This window comes from Phocoena sinus, chromosome X (genome assembly GCF_008692025.1).
Source record: "Phocoena sinus isolate mPhoSin1 chromosome X, mPhoSin1.pri, whole genome shotgun sequence".
NCBI classification, from domain to species: domain Eukaryota; kingdom Metazoa; phylum Chordata; class Mammalia; order Artiodactyla; family Phocoenidae; genus Phocoena; species Phocoena sinus.
The window spans coordinates 33,626,546-33,644,984 of NC_045784.1; the positions used below are offsets into that span (position 1 = coordinate 33,626,546).

The window sequence follows — 18,439 nt, forward strand, 5'->3', positions numbered from 1 at the left end:
CATATTGGGGGCAATAAAATATGGAGCACAATATGCATTTATTCAGACTGGAATGTCACCTCCACAATGGCAGAGGTTTTTCTCTCTTTTGTTGACAGACGTTCTCTGAGTGAGCCATAGTAGGGCTTGATTAACATTTACAGGATAAAGCTTATATAAGACAACGACCTTAGTTACTAACTCACAACGTTGTAAATCCTGCTTTGCTTAGTACTGGTTATATAACCCGGTGATTCACCCCAGCCTTTGTAAGGACCAGGAAGAAGCCTCCCTAGCTGTGTTGATTCCATAGCAACCACGTGGAAGTTGTGGATACTGAAATCTAAGGAGGCGGCTTTGGGGAGTTCGGTGTCCTTAACAGAGCAAAGGTGTCGATTTACTTCACTCTTCTCTCCTCTCTCCTCTTCAGCCACAGAGCCAGCTCCTCCTGAGACCCTCTCTTCTTCTCCTTCCCCTAGGCCTAAAATGAAAATTGAAAGCAGCCACAGAGACTCTTTTGTTCATCCTGGCTGCCTGGTCCCTAATGGGGTGGGGTGGGGGGAGGGTGGGGGGTGGCCACTCCCCTCAGCGTACCTGCATGCCCAGGTCACCTCAAATCTCCTTTTTGGATATGTTGTTTATATAGAACGCGATTCTTTCGGAATCTTATAACCTAGCTCTCCTAAAGACCCCTGGCTACAACTGTTTCCGAAAAGAAACCAGAAAACAAAAAACCAGAATCATTTTCCCTTCGAAGTACCTGAAAGCACGGTGTCACCATAACGAAACTACTTTGGACAGGATCACACGGAGGATTCCCTCCAATGCCTCAATGAATACAAGAGGAAGAAGGAAAGTTCGATACATACTTATAAACCATCATGAACCAGAAAGGTCTCGGGAAGTTACTTGGTCACCTACCTCATTTTACCAATGAAGACTGAAGGCAGAGAGGTTACATCACTTGTTCAGGGCCATATAATGACAAAGCCAGAAATTCCGAATTTCCCAGCCACGGCCACCCAGTCCACCCCCCGCAATAGGTTTAGGTTTTATTTTGCAGAGAAGGTACTATTCAGGGCCTTAGCTTCCTTTAGTCCCAAGGAACACTTTTTTTTTAATTGGAGTTTAGTTGGCGTTACACGGCTGTGTCAGTTTCTGCAGTGCAGCAAAGTGAATCAGCCATACGTATACATATATCCCCTCTTTTATGGATTTCCTTCCCATCTAGGTCACCACAGAGCATTGAGTAGAGTTCCCTGTGCTATACAGTAGGTTCTCATTAGTTATCTATTTTATACATAGTAGCGTATATGTGTCAATCCCAATCTCCCATTTCATCCCACGCCCCCGCCAGGAACACATTTATTAAAATGTATTTTAAGGTATTGGGGGAGAAAAGACAAAAAGATGTAAGCCATTTTAAAGAATCTCCACCACTTGTGACCTTCAGGGCACCCATCAATCCCACAGGCCCATGGAAAAGAAACCCTCCTAGCTTACTTTGTCGAAAATATCTAGGTGAAAGAGTTATTGAGCTTTAAAATGTCGCAAATGGCTCGGATATTGTTCTTCTAGGACCATTTTCGTGACTAGCTCTCTCAAGTGACAGGGCAGGTAGTACATAATACTGTCACTTAAGTTGAGGTGACAGCGGTTCCTGGTAAGGAAGAAGATTGCTTCACAGCACTTGTTGCTGAGGCTCCCGCAAGTCTCCTCTCTGTCTCCCCAAATCGACTTTGAGGATTGGAGGATCTACTGTCCTGGGGGCAGATTGGAGAGTGTCCCTTGTCCCTGACCTGGAGCAAGATAAGTGGAAGGAATAGGAAGGTCACCCAGGGCAATGGCAGCAAGGTGACAGTGTGTTCGCCAGGCTTTGTCTCCGGGCTCTAGGATAGCACTTAACAAGAAAAATCAATCACAACCTTGTGAGTACAGCCAGCACTGAAAACTGCATTTGAATTTGTCCACTCAGGCAGTCAGCCTCACTTTAAAGAGCTCCGGAACTAGAGGTTTCCATGGAAGCAGAGAAATATGTGGGCAAAAATTGCTTTACAGGGAAATGAATGCTAGCAGTGCTGTTAGGTTGGCACTTTACAGCTGCCCAACTGATGTGAGTTTGTAAGTAATCCAATGAACAGTGACTTTAAAAAAGGGAGTACTTTTTCTCTCATAACAAGGGTCTGCAGATAGGTGCTCCTAGTTGTGGTACAGATGCCCAACGATGTCCACAACCCCCAGGATCTTTTTCCTCTATCATTCTGTGAGTGTTGGTGTTTCATCCACAAGCTTATTGCCTCAGGATGTAAAGTGGATGCTACAGCTCCAGACCTCACATAAACATTCAGGGCACCAAAAAGAGGAAAGGCAGGTAACAGCCAAGTCTGTCCAGTTTATTTCCATTTATCATGAAATCAAAAGCTTTCCAAGAAGCTCCCACCTCAGCAGATTTCTCCACTGATCAAAGTGAGGTCACATAGCCAACTCGAGCTTCAAGGAAGGCTGAGAACTGAGTATCTGGCAAGGGACAATAGGATTGACATGACTGGCTGAAGCTCATATTCACTATCACCTGGAGTTAAACACAATTGTCAGCCTAATAAAATTGAGATCCAGTTAGCAAGGAATAAGGGGAGAACTTTCCAAGTAAGAAAGGCATTTACTCGATACCTGACTATCCACAACTACTCATCTCTGTATTCCTGTAGTCTCTAGCCCAGTGTCATGCACGCAGCAAGCACTTGAAAAATGTCCGTTGAACCATGGTTTGAGACTAGTGCAATGACATAACCGTGGCTTAGAGGAGAGTCTGACGTGAAATGGTCAATTACGCATCAGGCCTTAATAACGTGGTCATTCGCTTTGGAGGCATCGGGAGACAAAGACTCCAGTTAGTCAACTAACCAATGCCAAGAGGCTAAAACAACTTCTAGTTTCCTAAGCTTTCTACTAGGAAGAAAGCACATGAGAGAATATGCATCTTTTTTTTTTTAGTAAGAAGCTACGACTTTTTTTTTTTTTTTTTTGGCGGTACGCGGACCTCTCACTGTCGCGGCCTCTCCCGTTGCGGAGCACAGGCTCCAGACGCGCAGGCTCAGCGGCCATGGCTCACGGCCCAGCCGCTCCGTGGCATGTGGGATCTTCCCGGACCGGGGCACGAACCCGTGTCCTCTGCATTGGCAGGCGGACTCTCAACCACTGTGCCACCAGGGAAGCCCTGGAAGAAGTTATGACTTTTTTATTGAAGTATATAGTTGATTTACAATGTGTTAATTTCTGCTGTACAGCAAAGTGATTCAGTTATACATATATATATTCTTTTTTATATTCTTTTCCATTATGGTTTATCACAGCATATTGAATATAGTTCCCTGTGCTATACAGTATGTCCTTGTTGTTTGTCTATGTTATATATAGTAATCTATATCTGTTAATCCCAAATTCCCAATTTATCCCTCCCCGCTTTTCCCTTTGGTAACCATAAGTTTGTTTTCTATGTCAGTGAGTCTACTTCTGTTTTGTAAATAAGTTCATTTATATAATTTTTTAGATTCCACATATAAGTGATATCATATGATATTTGTCTTTCTCTGTGTGACTTCACTTAGTATGATAATCTCTAGGTCCATCCATGTTGCTGCAAATGGCATTATTTCATTCTTTTTTATGGCTTAGTAATATTCCGTTGTATATATGTACCACATCTTCTTTATCCATTCATCTGTACCTGGACATTTAGGTTGTTTCCATATCTTGGCTATTGTGAATAGTGCTGCTATGAACATAGGAGTGCATGTATCTTTTTGTATTATAGTTTTGTCTGGATATATGCCCAGGGGTGGGATTGCTGGATCACATGGGAGAATATGCATCTTCATAAAATAAGATGCCTAGAATAGAGGTCAAGTTAAACATGCACTATAATCTCATTGCAAAGGGCTTTTTGCCTAGCCTGTAGAAAATGAAACCACTGAAACATACCATCCGATCCACATCCCAGAATTAATGCCCAAATAAGTATTTATAGATTTGTAAAATGGTTGTCATAAAGTGTTGAATCACAAAATGACAAAATACTATTGATGAAAGACACATTAAAGACCACCTCAGCTTAACTCCTTGTTTTTTCAGGTGAGGAAACTGAGGACCAGAGAGGTTACGTGATTGGTCTAAAGTAACGAAGTTAGTGACAGAGACTTGTCTAGAAACCAGGTAAACTTGAGAAGTAGTTTTGAAAGAGCAAAGCAATGTGGTTTGGAGATAGTGGGACAGTGAAACGCCCAAAGTGTGGCGATGAGGAAAGAAAAGTAAATACACAGACATGAAGAGCCGTACGTTACTAATCTATGACTTACAAGTTACGGTGACTTAGGAATGCAAGCTGACACAAGCTGGTCCTTGGATGGAAGATGGGGTGCGGGAGGTGAGCAACAACAGCAGGCTTATTTTTTGAGGGAGATTCCGAGCACAGACCTGCAAGGCCTGTGGTGCTGAATGGTGGGGTTGGGTCACTGCTGGACTTGCAACGTCTATCTTAACCCCAGCTTACTGCATCGCACACGTGCCTCATGGCACGAATTGTGCTAAGTGTCTTATATGGAATCCTCATAACGATCCAGTGAGACAGGGAGGTCTTATTATCGATACTTTTTACAAATGAGTAAACTGAGGCTTAGAAAGTACGAGTAACTCGCCTAAATCCACACTGCTAGGAAGTGGTGAAGCGAAGTTTCTCAGTGATTCTCAAACTTGACCGCACTCTGGAATCACCTGGAGAGTTTTCATAAATACTGATGCCTATGTCCCACACCCTGAGAGGCTGATGTCATCGATTTGGGGTGTGGTCAGAGACTAAATTCATGTTGTTTCTAGCCACCAAGTTTAAGCAGCAATAGAAAGCCAATATAAAAGTTAACAAGAAAGTAAAGTACTTCTTTTTTTTAGTTGAAGTATAGTTGTTTTACAATGTTGTGTTAATTTCTGCTGTATAGCAGAGTGATTCAGTTACACATATATATACATTCTTTGTCATATTCTTTTCCATTATGGTTTATCACAGGATATTGGATACAGTTCCCTGTGCTATATAGCAGGGCCTTGTTGTTTATCCATCCTATACATACTAGTTTGCATCTGCTAATTCCAAATGGGAACTGCTTTTTTAGTAATAGTCTCACCATCACCTGAGGAGGTAGGTGGGGCAAGTCATTGTGATCCCCCTTCTGTAGATAAGGAAACTCAGGCTCTGAGACATTTCGTGTCTTGCAAGAAATAGAACAGGAAATCATCTAGCGACCCTTGGTGCAGACTGGGTTACCAGGTACTTGTAATAAATCTTTCAAGCCAGCAGTCAGTCAGCAAGAATGGGGTAAAACCTGTTTTTCTTTTCTAGTTTCCATTGTTTTCTTGGCTTGGGTTTCTTGACATGAGAAGGGAAAAGAAACAACTTTGAAATGGTATCTGGGACCAAGTGTTTATAAGTGAAATTCTCTGTTGAATCCCTCTAAAACATTGGAAGATAATCATTAAGTAGAGCAATCCCCTTCTGATTCCTCATTGCCCAGCATAATTATGGTCAGGGAGCATCAGGAAAACCAGATGGAAGGGACTTGCTTATTCTGCACCAGCACATGCGCCCCATTTGGAGACTAATTAAGAAAATAAACTTGGCCACATTGGCTAAGAGAGCTCCCCACTGGGTTTTGCAGATTTAGACACACTTTTCCTACACATGGCCTATTGGAAGAGAATTTCCCATTGTTGCCACTTCTCTTTTCTGGGTAATGTGGTCATTGAAATTATGGTGTGCAGTGTTCTTGCCTGGTGTTCCCTCTTGCTTCCTTGAATGTCTTTGGGGACTTCCTACAGTTCCTTCCAAGTTCTCACCCTTCCCAAGAGAAATCCTCTGCCGCAACCAGCCTCTGTGCGCCCATAATCCCATCGCTTGCTACTTCAGGTGTGGTCCTGGAACCAGCAGCAGCCTCGCCTGGGAGCTCGTTAGAACTGTATTCTCCTGGCCCCGTCCCTGACCTACTGAATCAGAATCTGCATTTTTAACAAGAGCACCAGGTGATTTGTGTGCACATTGCAGTGTGAGAAGCATTGCCCTAATACACAAGGTTTTCCACATCAGCCCGCAGCTTAAAATACCCTCTCTCCCTCCCATCCACCCGCCCCCCGCCACTTGCATTTATCCACTTCCTCTTTGTCCTTCAGAGCTTAAGCTCATGTCCCTCTCCCTCTGTGAAGCCCTTAATATTCGCTCCCTCCACCTTACCCCTATAGATCATAACTTTGAGAATTTAAACAAATGCGAAATACTTCATTATTTAAATGATTCACCTCTTAAGTCTATTTGTTAAGATGGTATCATCTCTCAAAGTGCCTGGCACAGGCCTGGCACATAATATGAATTGTCTGATTCATCAAGATCTGTTTCCTATTCGAAAGCCTTCCCTTAGCCCTACTTTATCTCTTTAAGCTTCTTCTGCATCAAAGCAGCTCCCCTGAGTTTTTGTCTTCTCAACACCTGAAGTACATCTCCACCCACTCCAGAGATTTCCTGAAGGCCTGGCCCTTACCTGTAACCTAGTGGCTTCCAACTGAATCTAAGCCCCAAACAGGCCTCAAAAGTAAAACTCTAACCATATGTTTATATTGACTTTGTACCCAAAAAGTGTCCCTAACTTTTAAATTTGGGTAGTGAATTTTTTTAGAAAAATTTACTTTAGGGTATGGGATGTTTTTCTGCTCCACCGTGGTACCCACAGGAAACTCAGGATTGTCTCTGGCTCTCTTGTGGACATGCCATGCAGCGGTATCTCTGTTACTGGCCCCAGACCCTGAGGCAAGAGCCACATCTTTGAGGCTGCCATCTCCCCAATTCCAGGTGGGAGTGGGGGACACACATCCTAACTACCTATAGATCCCCAAACCTTTTGGGGGGATTATAGGATCTCTCCCTAATGCTTAGCGCAAGGGAGTGGGGCTAGGAGAGCAGGAACTCCACACTGACTTTCACTTTCCTGGTTTCGCCTCTTTCCACCTTGAACAGATTTAGCTCCATCCTGACTCTACATATCCTTCAAGTCTGTTGTTTGTATTATCAACTTCAAGTACTAAAATACCCAGTCTCTACAACTCAACAGCCTTTTTTCCTCAGAGCTATTATCTCCATGGGTCTCAACAAAAGAATGAATATATGTATATGTATAACTGATCACTTTGCTGTACACCTGAAAGTAACACAACACTGTAAATCAACTAGACTCCAATAAGATTTTTTTTTAAGTTAACCTAAAAAAAAAGTCATTTCGATGTTCATTGGTCATCAAATGGCTTTTCTCTCTCAGGCAGAAGCTTGTGCTACCACCAGAAAGGCAGGGCAAAGGAGTGGATGAAATAAATTGCTGGAGGAAATCACCTAAGTTAATGTCAGATTCTTGCTCTGTTACATATGTGTTTGGCATGATATTGGAGTGACCTTCTGCATTCCATCTGGATGGGCAGTCACATACTTTGGGCATTTTGGACTGCTGCTTGCTAATGCTGGCGGTGGTTGATATCAAGCTAGCAAAGACTGCCACTTCAGAGGGCCTTTGGGCGGGACACTTAACCCTGGAAAGGGGTCTGTGGTGAGGCAGGCTTTCTGTGGCTTGGCCCATTTCATTCATTTCCTTAACAAAGGTCCTCTCTCCTCAGCAGGGAGTTGGTTGCATCAGAGCACAACCTTTAGGCGGGGCCAGGAAACACAGAATGGGCTTTATTACTCTCTCGTCTCTTCATATTCAGAGCCCAGCCCAATGGGACTATTTCACAGCAAACACCTCTGTTCAAGGATCAGCGAAGGCAATCGATTAGACTAATGAAAATATTTACACCAAACCACCAGAGACTTGCTTTGTATTTTTGAGATATCTTAATTTATTTCAATTCAGTGTAAAAACAAATTTTTATTTAAAGAACCAAATCCAAATACCATATGATATCACTTATATGTGGAATCTAGTGAGGTGGATGGACCTAGAGTCTGTCATACAGAGTGAAGTAAGTCAGAAAGAGAAAAACAAATACCGTATTGCTAACACATGTATATGGAATCTAAAACAAAAAATGGTTCTGATGAACCTAGGGGCAGGACAGGAATAAAGATACAGACGTAGATAAACAACAAGGTCCTACTGTATAGCACAGGGAACTGTATTCAATATCCTGGGATAAACCATAATGGAAAAGAATATTAAAAAAATGAATGTATATATGTGTATAACTGAGTCACTTTGCTGTACAGCTGAAATTAACACAACATTGTCAATCAACTATACTTTAATTAAAAAAAAATGTTTTAAAAAAGAACCAAATCCATCCAAGACATCAACACATGCATAGCCTTATGTGCTACAGATACAGGAGAGGGAATTTGGGTTTGTCCTGATAAAGGCCTAATGCGCAGGGAGCCGCTCTCTGCCATCCCCAGTTACTTTTTTCCCCAGTGGAAATGCCATTTCCTCATTCCCAAGGCCTCAGAGTGTTTCAGCAGCACGGAGGCCGTCTTCTTGGAAGTGTGTGCGCTCGTGTGCTCCTCTGTGCTGGGAGTGCGGCCTGGAGGGATGTCTGAGAGGGCAGACAAATGAGAGAACACGAAGCAGCCCCTGCCCGGTGTCTCATCTCCTTTCTTCCTAACGTACTGTGTGTTGGGCGGGGACCGGTACCCTCTTCTTCAGTGCTCTCCTCTGCACACTTTCATGTACACTGTTTTTCCCCTTTTTATTTGCTGATCAATAAAGCCAAGGGTAGGTCTTGTCTGTTCCCAGCGATAAAGAACTGCACGCATAACTAGTCTTTATCCGGCCCGACAAGCGCCGTTTCTCTTTGTTTTTCACAGTGTTTCTGCAAGATAAGAGGAAACCACCCAGACATGATGCATGACCGGGGAAGTTTTGAAATATTTTATAAACTCATTCTCTATTCTGAGCTGTGGATCAGGGATGGAAAGAAAGAGGGCACCACATAGAACCAAAGTTGATCTTCCTTTTCTGGGTTAAAAACAAGCAGGTGGGGCGGGGAGAGAAAGGAGACATGAATAAATGTTCAGCTGAGGAAAGAATAATCCAGTTTTCAATTATCAGCACAGAAGTCAAATAGGGAGAATTCTAGTCATTCAAATGAGTACGTACTCGTACGCTGAAAATCCAGTGGCCTTTTCCTGTCACAAAAACTGCCTCTGTCACATGGATTCAAGACCAATAGTGGCATACAGGACCTCAGTTAAGGTGAAGGGCCAGATATATTCCCAGGAAATTATGGGATGGGACCAGGATAGACTCCTCTTAAGTTCATGCCCTTTGAGGTTCTTGGCAGGTTTCTGAGAGTAAGCCAGGATGGGGGGGTCGATATGAGGCTGATGATGCAAGATATTACATAGAGTAAGACTAAATGTGAGGTCAGTTGGTGCTGATAAAGGTACAGAGAGAGCAAGATGTTGTCAGTGGCAAATGAAATTTTGGTAACAATTCGAACGGATGCAGAGGAGGAAATCATTTAGGAGAAATGTGCCGTCCATCTAAGGAAAGACCGAGGCTGAACCCTGAAATGGCAGTGGGAAGACATGGGAAGATAGGGTCTTTAGGATTTCTAGGCAGAAAGGAGAAGTAAACCCAAGAGGCAAAGATAGGTACCTAATAAAAGGGAAACTTAAGTTGGAACCCATGATGTAATTGTTTCTGAGCAACCAGATGGAAAATGAGGAGATGAAGTCTTAGTGAAGCTGATGTGTTAAATATTCTGCATTACTGTTTCTTTCCACCCCTGCCTGGGTTCATGAACTTTTTAATTAAAAAAAATTTTTTAATTGAAGTATAGTTGATTTACAGTATTTCAAGTGTACAGCAAAGTGGTTCAGTTACATATATATATATATATATATATATATATATATATACACACATATATATATTTATATATATTCCTTTTCAGATTCTTTTCCCTTATAGGTTATTACAAGATATTGAATATAGTTCCCTGTGCTATACAGTAGGTCTTTGTTGTTTATCTATTTTATATATAGTAATGTATATCTGTTAATGCCAGATTCCCAATTTAATCCCTCCCCCGCTTTCCCCTTTGGTAACCACAAGTTTTTTTCTATATCAGTGAGTCTATTTCTCTTTTGTAAATAAGCTCATTTATATCATTTTTTTGGGTTCCACATATAAGTCATATCATATGATATTTGTCTTTCTCTGTCTGACTTACTTCACTTAGTGTGATAATCTCTAGGTCCATCCATGTTGCTGCAAATGGCATTATTTTTTTTTTTAAATTTATTTATTCATTTATTTATTTTTGGCTGTGTTGGGTCTTCGTTTCTGTGCGAGGGCTTTCTCTAGTTGTGGCAAGCGGGGGCCACTCTTCATCGCGGTGCGCGGGCCTCTCACTGTCGCAGCCTCTCTTGCTGCGGAGCACAGGCTCCAGACGCGCAGAGCTCAGTATTTGTAGCTCACGGGCCCAGCTGCTCCGTGGCACGTGGGATCTTCCCCGACCAGGGCTTGAACCCATGTCCCCTGCATTGGCAGGCAGACTCTCAACCACTGCGCCACCAGGGAAGCCCGCAAATGGCATTATTGCATTCTTTTTTATGGCTGAGTAATATTCCATTGTATATATGTGCCACATCTTCTTTATCCATTCATCTGTCGATGGACACTTAGGTTGCTTCCGTGTCCTGGCTACTGTAAATAGAGCTGCAGTGACCATTGTGGTCATGTCTCTTTTTTTTTGTTGTTTTTGCGGTGTGAGGGCCTCTCACTGCTGCGGCCTCTCCCGCTGCGGAGCACAGGCCCCGGACGCGCTGGCCCAGCGGCCATGGCCCACGGGCCCAGCCGCCCCGCGGCATGTGGGATCCTCCCGGACCAGGGCACGAACCCGCATCCCCCGCATCAGCAGGCGGACTCCCAACCACTGCGCCACCAGGGAAGCCCCATGTCTCTTTTTGAATTATGGTTTTCTCAGGGTATATACCCAGTAGTGGGATTGCTGGGTCGTATGGTAGTTCTATTTTTAGTTTTTTAAGGAGCCTCCATACTGTTCTCCATAGTGGCTGTATCAATTTACATTCCCACCAACAGTGCAAGAGGGTTCCCTTTTCTCCACACCCTCTGCAGCATTTATTATTCGTAGATTTTTGATGATGGCCATTCTGACCGGTGTGAGGTGGGCTCATGAACTTTAATCACTGTATTGTAGACTTTTGTCTATGTCTATCTCCAGTGCTGGATAGTAAGTTCCTTGTAGGAAAAAAAATGTGTCCTAGGCTTTCTAGAGTTTCCCCCACAATACCTACTAGAGGGCCTCACTGGAATAGTAGCTCAGTAATGTTAACTGGCAGAACTAATTAATGAACAACTTCCTCTTCTTTATGTGATTATTTTTCCAAATTAAATGCTGGATTTGAAGGGGCCACAACCTGGATTATATTTTGCCCTTCTAATGTTGCATAAATCAGAGGAGCAAGTTATGACTTAAGAAATTAGTTATTTCAAAAGGAATGGGTGTGTCTAATGGCAGATATCAGGTAGGAAAATTGGATGTGCGAGTCTTCGGAGAAAGGCCAAAATCCAGTAGATTGTTCCTTGATCCCAGATTCATCCAGTCAGGCCAAGGCTGAACTTTAGGTGATTTCTTCTTTCTTTGGTTACTCTGGCTAGTACTTTTCCTGTGTAGGTCTGCCTTTTTGGAAGGTTGGCTTCATGAGAGTAAAGGTCTTGTCATGTTGTTCACTGTTGTATCTCCAGCGTCTAGAACAGTCTTTCCTGCTTATAGTTAGGGCTTAAGAAATAATTGTGGAAGGAAGGGGAAGAGGGAGGGAGGGGTGAATAAAGAAAAGAGGAGAGGGGGGCTCTGCTTTTCATGGCAGTCCACCTGGCACTTACTCACTCATCAGTTACCAAAGGCCCCCTCGGGCTCAGAGTCAGGAACCAAGGATACCAAAATGACGAGACATTACAGTCTTTGCATCTGATCATCCAGTAGAGAGAGACAGAACGCAACAGGTGTCAAGTGCTGTGCCAAAGGGAGCATCCAGTGAGCCCCGAGGCAGACTGGCAGACAGAGAACATTGCAAACGTGAGCAGAACCCTAATAAATGCAATGATGCTATGTAGGCTTGAGAACATTTTAACCTGTATAGCCCTAAAACTTACGGTACCTAGATTGAATAAAATATGGGAGACGGCCTTTTAGCCATTCTCTATTCAGCATCATTTTGATAGTAAAAGTTCCTTTGCCTTGGTCCTGGTCCTTATTGGACTTAGGTTTCCTTCATGGACTGCAAAAGGCTCCAGCGGGTCTGTCATGCAGCAGCTTGTCATAGAATTGTGGCTTTATGAGCACAGTCGAAATGACACAAACTGAAGGCCCATTGTCTGAGCCAGACCCGCGCCATACATCAGAAGTAACAGCTTTGCCAAGCATGGTCGCTTAGGACCAGTCTTTGTTCTTTCCTGAGCAACTTCTTGTTCCTGTGACAAGGATTAATGATATAACAGCTGTTAGGTGGCCTCTGCCATTTATAAAAGCCTATAGCAGTAAAGGTGTGTGTTTCCCATCAGAACTGCAAATTTTCTGAAGAGGGGAGATAAACTTGACAACGAAGAGAGAATCAGTGGTTTCCAAAAAAAAGGTATGGTGGGCTGAGCTTATTTACAAATAGGAAAAGGACTGGGAGGGGGGGATATGCTGATGGACTTTTTAAGCAAGAAAGTCCAGTGTCTGAGGAATAATGATGATCCTGACTTGACTTCTGCCTCTTTTCCTTACTCAGGTGCTGACCCCAGCACAGATCAAATCAATTTGCCAGGCGATCCTGGACTCCGGGAAGCAATATGCCATGAAAAAGAGGAAACCATTCCCACTGATGTATTCTTACTATGGAACCGAATACTTGGGTGAGTGAGGGTGTTGGCAAAGGCCTGGAGGAGAAAGGCAGTCTCTAACAGCAGCATTGGCTAAAGACTGGAAGATTTTGTTTTTGACGTAGGTCATCACTATTGCTTTCACTGGGAACCCTTTGAAAGGCCATTTAAAAACAAATATTGACGGATACTACAAAGCACAATTTCATATTTGTTTTCAGAGTCTACCTGTCAGAAGTGGAGCTATTTGGGTGGGAGGCAGACGCAAGAGGGAGGGGATATGGGGATATATGTATACATATAGCTGATTCGCTTTGTTATACAGCAGAAACTGACATGACATTGTAAAGCTCCAATAAAGATGTTAAAACAAAAAAGAAAAAAAAGGAAAAAAAAAGAAATGGAGCTATTTTAACAATGACTTTCACTAAAGACTCAAATCCTTTATTCTTGATTGTGAATTCACTGGCCTAATTTTGCTGAAAATTAACAGCTTATATGCTCACTGCCAATAGTACCTCTGCACAGGGAAGCAGGATTCAGCCACTGACAGTTTCAAGTTTTTAATATTAGTGGATTAATAACAGACTACTGAATCACAATGAGTACTTTTGAGATATGAGGCTTGTAAAGTGAAAGTTAGTTACTACCCCTTTGAATCCTTCAGTGGTTCCCCATCACTCCTTGCAAGCATGACTTGCAAGCCCCTTTGCAGATCGCCTGCCTCCCTCTCCAAACTCAAGCTTTATCTCTCCCTTCCCTGGTTCACATTTATAAAGTCTCCAGCAGGCAAAGTGTTCTCATACCTTTGTAACCTTTGTGCCTGTTCCTTTTGCCTAGAATGCCTGGCTTTCCCCAACCCCTTCATCAATCTGTAATACTTACGCCCAGACTTCAAACTGGTTCTCCTCCCAATTATGTGAATTAATGATGCTGTGCTTGTCTGTATAGGAGCAGCTCATGGCCTGTCGTCCATCCTCCAGATGCTTCTTTCTTACCATGAGCACCTTAAGCCCTCAGATCAGGAGCTGGTGTGGCAGAGCGTGGACTTCCTTATGGAGCAGGAACAAAACTGCAACTGGCCACCTGAGCTCGGCGAGGCCATCGAGCGGGAGAACGAGCTGGTGCACTGGTGCCACGGCGCCCCAGGTCTCACTCATGTTATTATCTGGTAGCATTCCCTTTCATTGGGCTTAGCCAAAGACGGGTGCCTTTTCTGAGAAGTGAGGGTATTTCTCATCTTATGCCATTACCGTGGGAGATGAAAAGGTCAAGATGAAACTTTTCAAAGCCAAGAAAGTCTCCATCAGTAAAGGATGTCCAGAAATGATCCTGTGTTTAAAAAAATATATGATCTTTATCTACAATATTTGTATACAAATTAAACTAGTGCTGTCCAACAAAATATAATACGAGCCACATATGAAATTAACTTTCTAGTAGCCCTGTTTAAAACATAGAAAGAAACAGGTGAAATGAATTTTAATAATAGATCTACCCCAATATACGCCAAATATTATTTCAACATGCAACAAATTTAAAAATCGAGTGACTTCATATTTTTTAAATATCCAGTCTTTGAAATCCCGTGTCTCTGTTATACTTACATCCCATCCTGATACAGACTAGCCACGTTGCAAGCGCTCAGTAACTTCATGGGACAGTGCAGATCTGGAACCTGGCAGTTCAAAACGTGGTCCCTGGACTAGTGGCACGGGAGTTTGTTAGATATCCAGAATCTCAGGCCCCACCCCAGCCCCACTGAATCCGAATCTGCACTTCAACAAGATCCCTAGGTGATTTGTATGCACATTAAGGTTGAAGATGGACTATTCTGTAATTCTTCTCCAAATGACGGTTTCCATTATCACCTAATGAAAAGTCTAGAGAAATGAGAAGCCATTTGCAGTGAACTCTCTGGAATCGAGCCTGGAAACTTATCAGACCCCATCTTTTCCTTTTTTTTTTCAATCCCATTACACTGCTAATTAGGCCTTAGAGAAGGGGCAATTCAAAAAAGACAGTGCATTTTGGTCGATTGGCCAGAGAGACTTAAAATACCAAAATAACACACACATTTTTTTTTATAAATTTATTTTATTTATTTATTTTTGGCTGTGTTGAGTCTTCATTGCTGTGCATGGACTTTCTCTAGTTGCGGTGAGCAGGGGACCACTCCTCGCTGCAATGCACAGGCCTCTCTCTGCGGTGGCCTCCCTCGTTGCGGAGCACGGGCTCCAGGCGCGCGGGCCTCAGCAGCTGTGGCACACAGGCTCAGTTGCTCCGCAGCATGTGGGATGCTCCCAGACCAGGGCTCGAACCCGTGTCCCCTGCATTGGCAGGCGGATTCCCAACCACTGCGCCACCAGGGAAGCCCAACACACACATTTTTGATTAGGAGTGTTATTTAATTTTCAAGGCTATGCTTCAGTGCCATGAGTACAGCTTTAAAATATATTTGATTTCTCTTTCATTTGTTACCTGATTTTTATTACTTCCTTTCCCCTCCTTACCTAATTAATGTTCTTTAATCCAACTGGAATTTCATTTTTTCTTCGGTACAGTTTGAGGTGACGAATAATAGAAGTGTTAGTCCATTGGCCATATTTTCTCTGCCTTCCATTTTTACTTAAGGAAGGACTTCAAAGGCTCCCGTGTGTGCTTGTACCAGCGCCAGGGCATTCATTGTGCATTACGTCCAGGCTAATTCCCACCAGTGATCATTTGAGCCCACCTTTTTCTTGCTTTGAACTTTCTGAAGAAAAACAGCAGTTATTTACTATTCTGGAAATGATATCTCTTCATGTTACGCTCAACGCTCCCATTTCCTATTCCCTTTCATCATTTTCAGTGAAGGCCTTTGGGTATCCTCCAAGCACCCCAGGATCCTTGAATTTTGGAGATGTTCCAAATTAAATACAGCCTATTTTGAAAGGATTCAATGTATAGTAAAAGCCCTGTGAAGAGTGGGAAGATAATTTACTAAAATGAGTGGCTGGGTCACTTAATTGATGTGGGGTTCTTGAAGGGCGGTTATTCCTTTCTCTCTGTACATCACATCCCATCTGTCTTTGTAAATCATGGACCATAACAGTACAGCAGAGTATTCATCACCTTGGGGACTTTATTTATCCTCATTTATCATTCATGTTCAGTATCTTGGTTAGATTAAACGCAGGTTGCAGGGCAAAATCATTCAATCCTCATATTCACTGGACTGCCAAAAATAAACGAATTCACAAATGAATAAAGAACCAAATGGAGCCCATTATGTCTGCCAACCCGCACTTCCATCTCAAGGGTATTGGTCTTCCTTTTAAGAGATGTGCTAAAAATAGCATCAGGAGTGATTATAAATCTGATAAGTGCAGGTTAAAGACCATGAAGATGCCTCTGAAGTTGGCAACAGTAAGCTCTCCAAAAATTCTAAAACAAGAGATGACCTAGAAAAATAATTCTCACTTATGTGAGAAGATTTTTTGAGAGTAGATTTATGAACAGTGCAGATGGTTTGGGGCGGAAGACTGATTCTGTGATTTAAAACCTGCCAGAAATAATCCACAGTGTGGAACTTCATCAATGATACCTTATCTTCATCAATGATACTATAATTGTTTCCCATTGACTTTCCTTCAACCCACCTCTACAGGTGACAGCCTTAGTTATCATTTATGCGCTGTGAATATACTTCTGGACTCTTAAGTTAATAACTCCGGGTTCTAATTATAGTTCAGACACTAACCAGCTAAGTAACCTTGAGAAAACCACTTTGTTTCTTTTGTGTCTTTGTTCATCTGTGGAAGGAGCGCATCGAGGTGGAGCAGTGAAACTCAGTCTTTTTTTCGCCACAGACCCCTTTAATCCTGTGGACCCTTACCGTTCGTGAGGGATATGGCCCAAAAGATTTGCAGGCACCCACATTTATAAATACCCAGCGCGACGTAGAGCTTTTCTCACTAAGTACAACGAAGTATAGCAGGCAGATTCACCTGACCCCTTCCTAGCCTTAAAGATTCTGTAATACAGGACAAAAATCATTTGCAAAATCATTAAAACAAATGCTGTGGCTAAAAGAAACTCTAGATCGCATTATGCTACATCATCTGTGGTCACACTGACAGCGCATTTCCTTTACTCTGGGTGAAACGCAGGTGTAGCTATATTTTTTTAAATCATTTCATGAGGGCTCCTGCGTAGGTGACTTTGAATAGAGAACAGTAAGTACTTGTACAGTGCAGGTGTCTTTGGTCACTAAGCTTTATAGTGCACACCGTACAATGCGTGCTTCAGTGAAATTCCGGATCCCGGAATGGACCTGTGCGCTGATTCTGTAGGATGTTGAAACGAAACGTGCCAAGTCTGGCTATCACGAGGCTCTGCTGGGTCACATGTTTCCAAGATTTAGCCTCTCAAACCATACTTCTTAAGTAATAATTCATTTTCCCATTTGTATTTGACAAAGACATATATCATTGCTGCCTCCGGGTTTCATGGCAGTGCACAATAAGCAGTGTTCCCAGGATGAAATGACACCGTTCCCAGCAAATGCAAAGAAATCCAACGTCCTTTCCTTTTAGGTTAAGCCACCTTATTGTGGATTTCATTAGGTTAGGTAAGGAGACAATAGGTGTAGAAGTTTTTCAAGGTCCTGTCCGTGTACCATTCCATGATCCAGGCTGCAGGAAGAGGCCCTTTGTCTCTGGCCAGAGCCATAGGATCAATACCCATTAAGCTGCCTGGGGCTAATGGCCTGGTTTAGCAATTAGACCATCTCAACCCGTCTTCCTTCCACATCTTTCATCTCCGCTTCAGCATCAGCCTGCGCTGGGGTGAGAAATGGGACATTATAGCGTCAGCAGACATTTGTGGAGTCCTTGCCATGTGTCAAACACCATGCCACAGATTGGGGAGCAAAAATGAACAAGACAGAGTACCTGCCCTTGGGTAGCTGGCACAATACTAGGGGCGGCAGCCATGAAAACAAGTAATTTCAACAGACTTACAGATGTAGAAAACAAACTAGTGGGTACCAGTGGGGAGAAGGAAGGGAGGAGGGGCAAGATGGGGGTAGGAGATTAAGAAATACACACTACTATGTATAAAATAGATAAGCAACAAGGATATATTGTATAGCACAGGGAATTATAGTCATCTTGTAATAACTTTTAATGGAGTTTAGTCTGCAAAAATACTGGATCACTATCCGGTACACCTGAAATGAATATAATATTACAAATCAACTATACTTCAATTTAAAAATTATTTATATTAAAAAACAGGTAATTTTAATATGATACTGTGTGAGTGCTAAGGCTTGTATAAGGAGTGATGGGAGCTCAAAGGAGGGATTTCTGGTCCTCCTCCAGGTTCCGGGAAGGCTTCCTGGAGGAGATGATGCCTGAGATAAGTTAGACTAAGAAAGGTGGGAAGTTTGTTCCGAGAAAAGTCAGTCAGAGGCATGGAACCACATGGTGAAGGAAGGGGAACTGTGGGGTGGTTTGGTTTCACTGAAGTAAACGCTTCATGGAGGGCATGGGGGAGAAGTGGCA

At 42.9% G+C, this 18,439-nt stretch overlaps 1 protein-coding gene across 1 annotated transcript in view; it reads left to right on the forward strand.

The window, feature by feature from the left end:
* LANCL3 (LanC like 3) overlaps window positions 1–18,439 on the forward strand; it is a 98,721-nt gene that overhangs the window by 64,877 nt on the left and 15,405 nt on the right. The window contains exons 2-3 of the mRNA XM_032620975.1: window positions 12,800–12,923; window positions 13,842–14,039. Of these exons, the coding sequence (XP_032476866.1) occupies window positions 12,800–12,923; window positions 13,842–14,039 (322 nt within the window). The remainder of the gene's footprint in view (window positions 1–12,799; window positions 12,924–13,841; window positions 14,040–18,439) is intronic.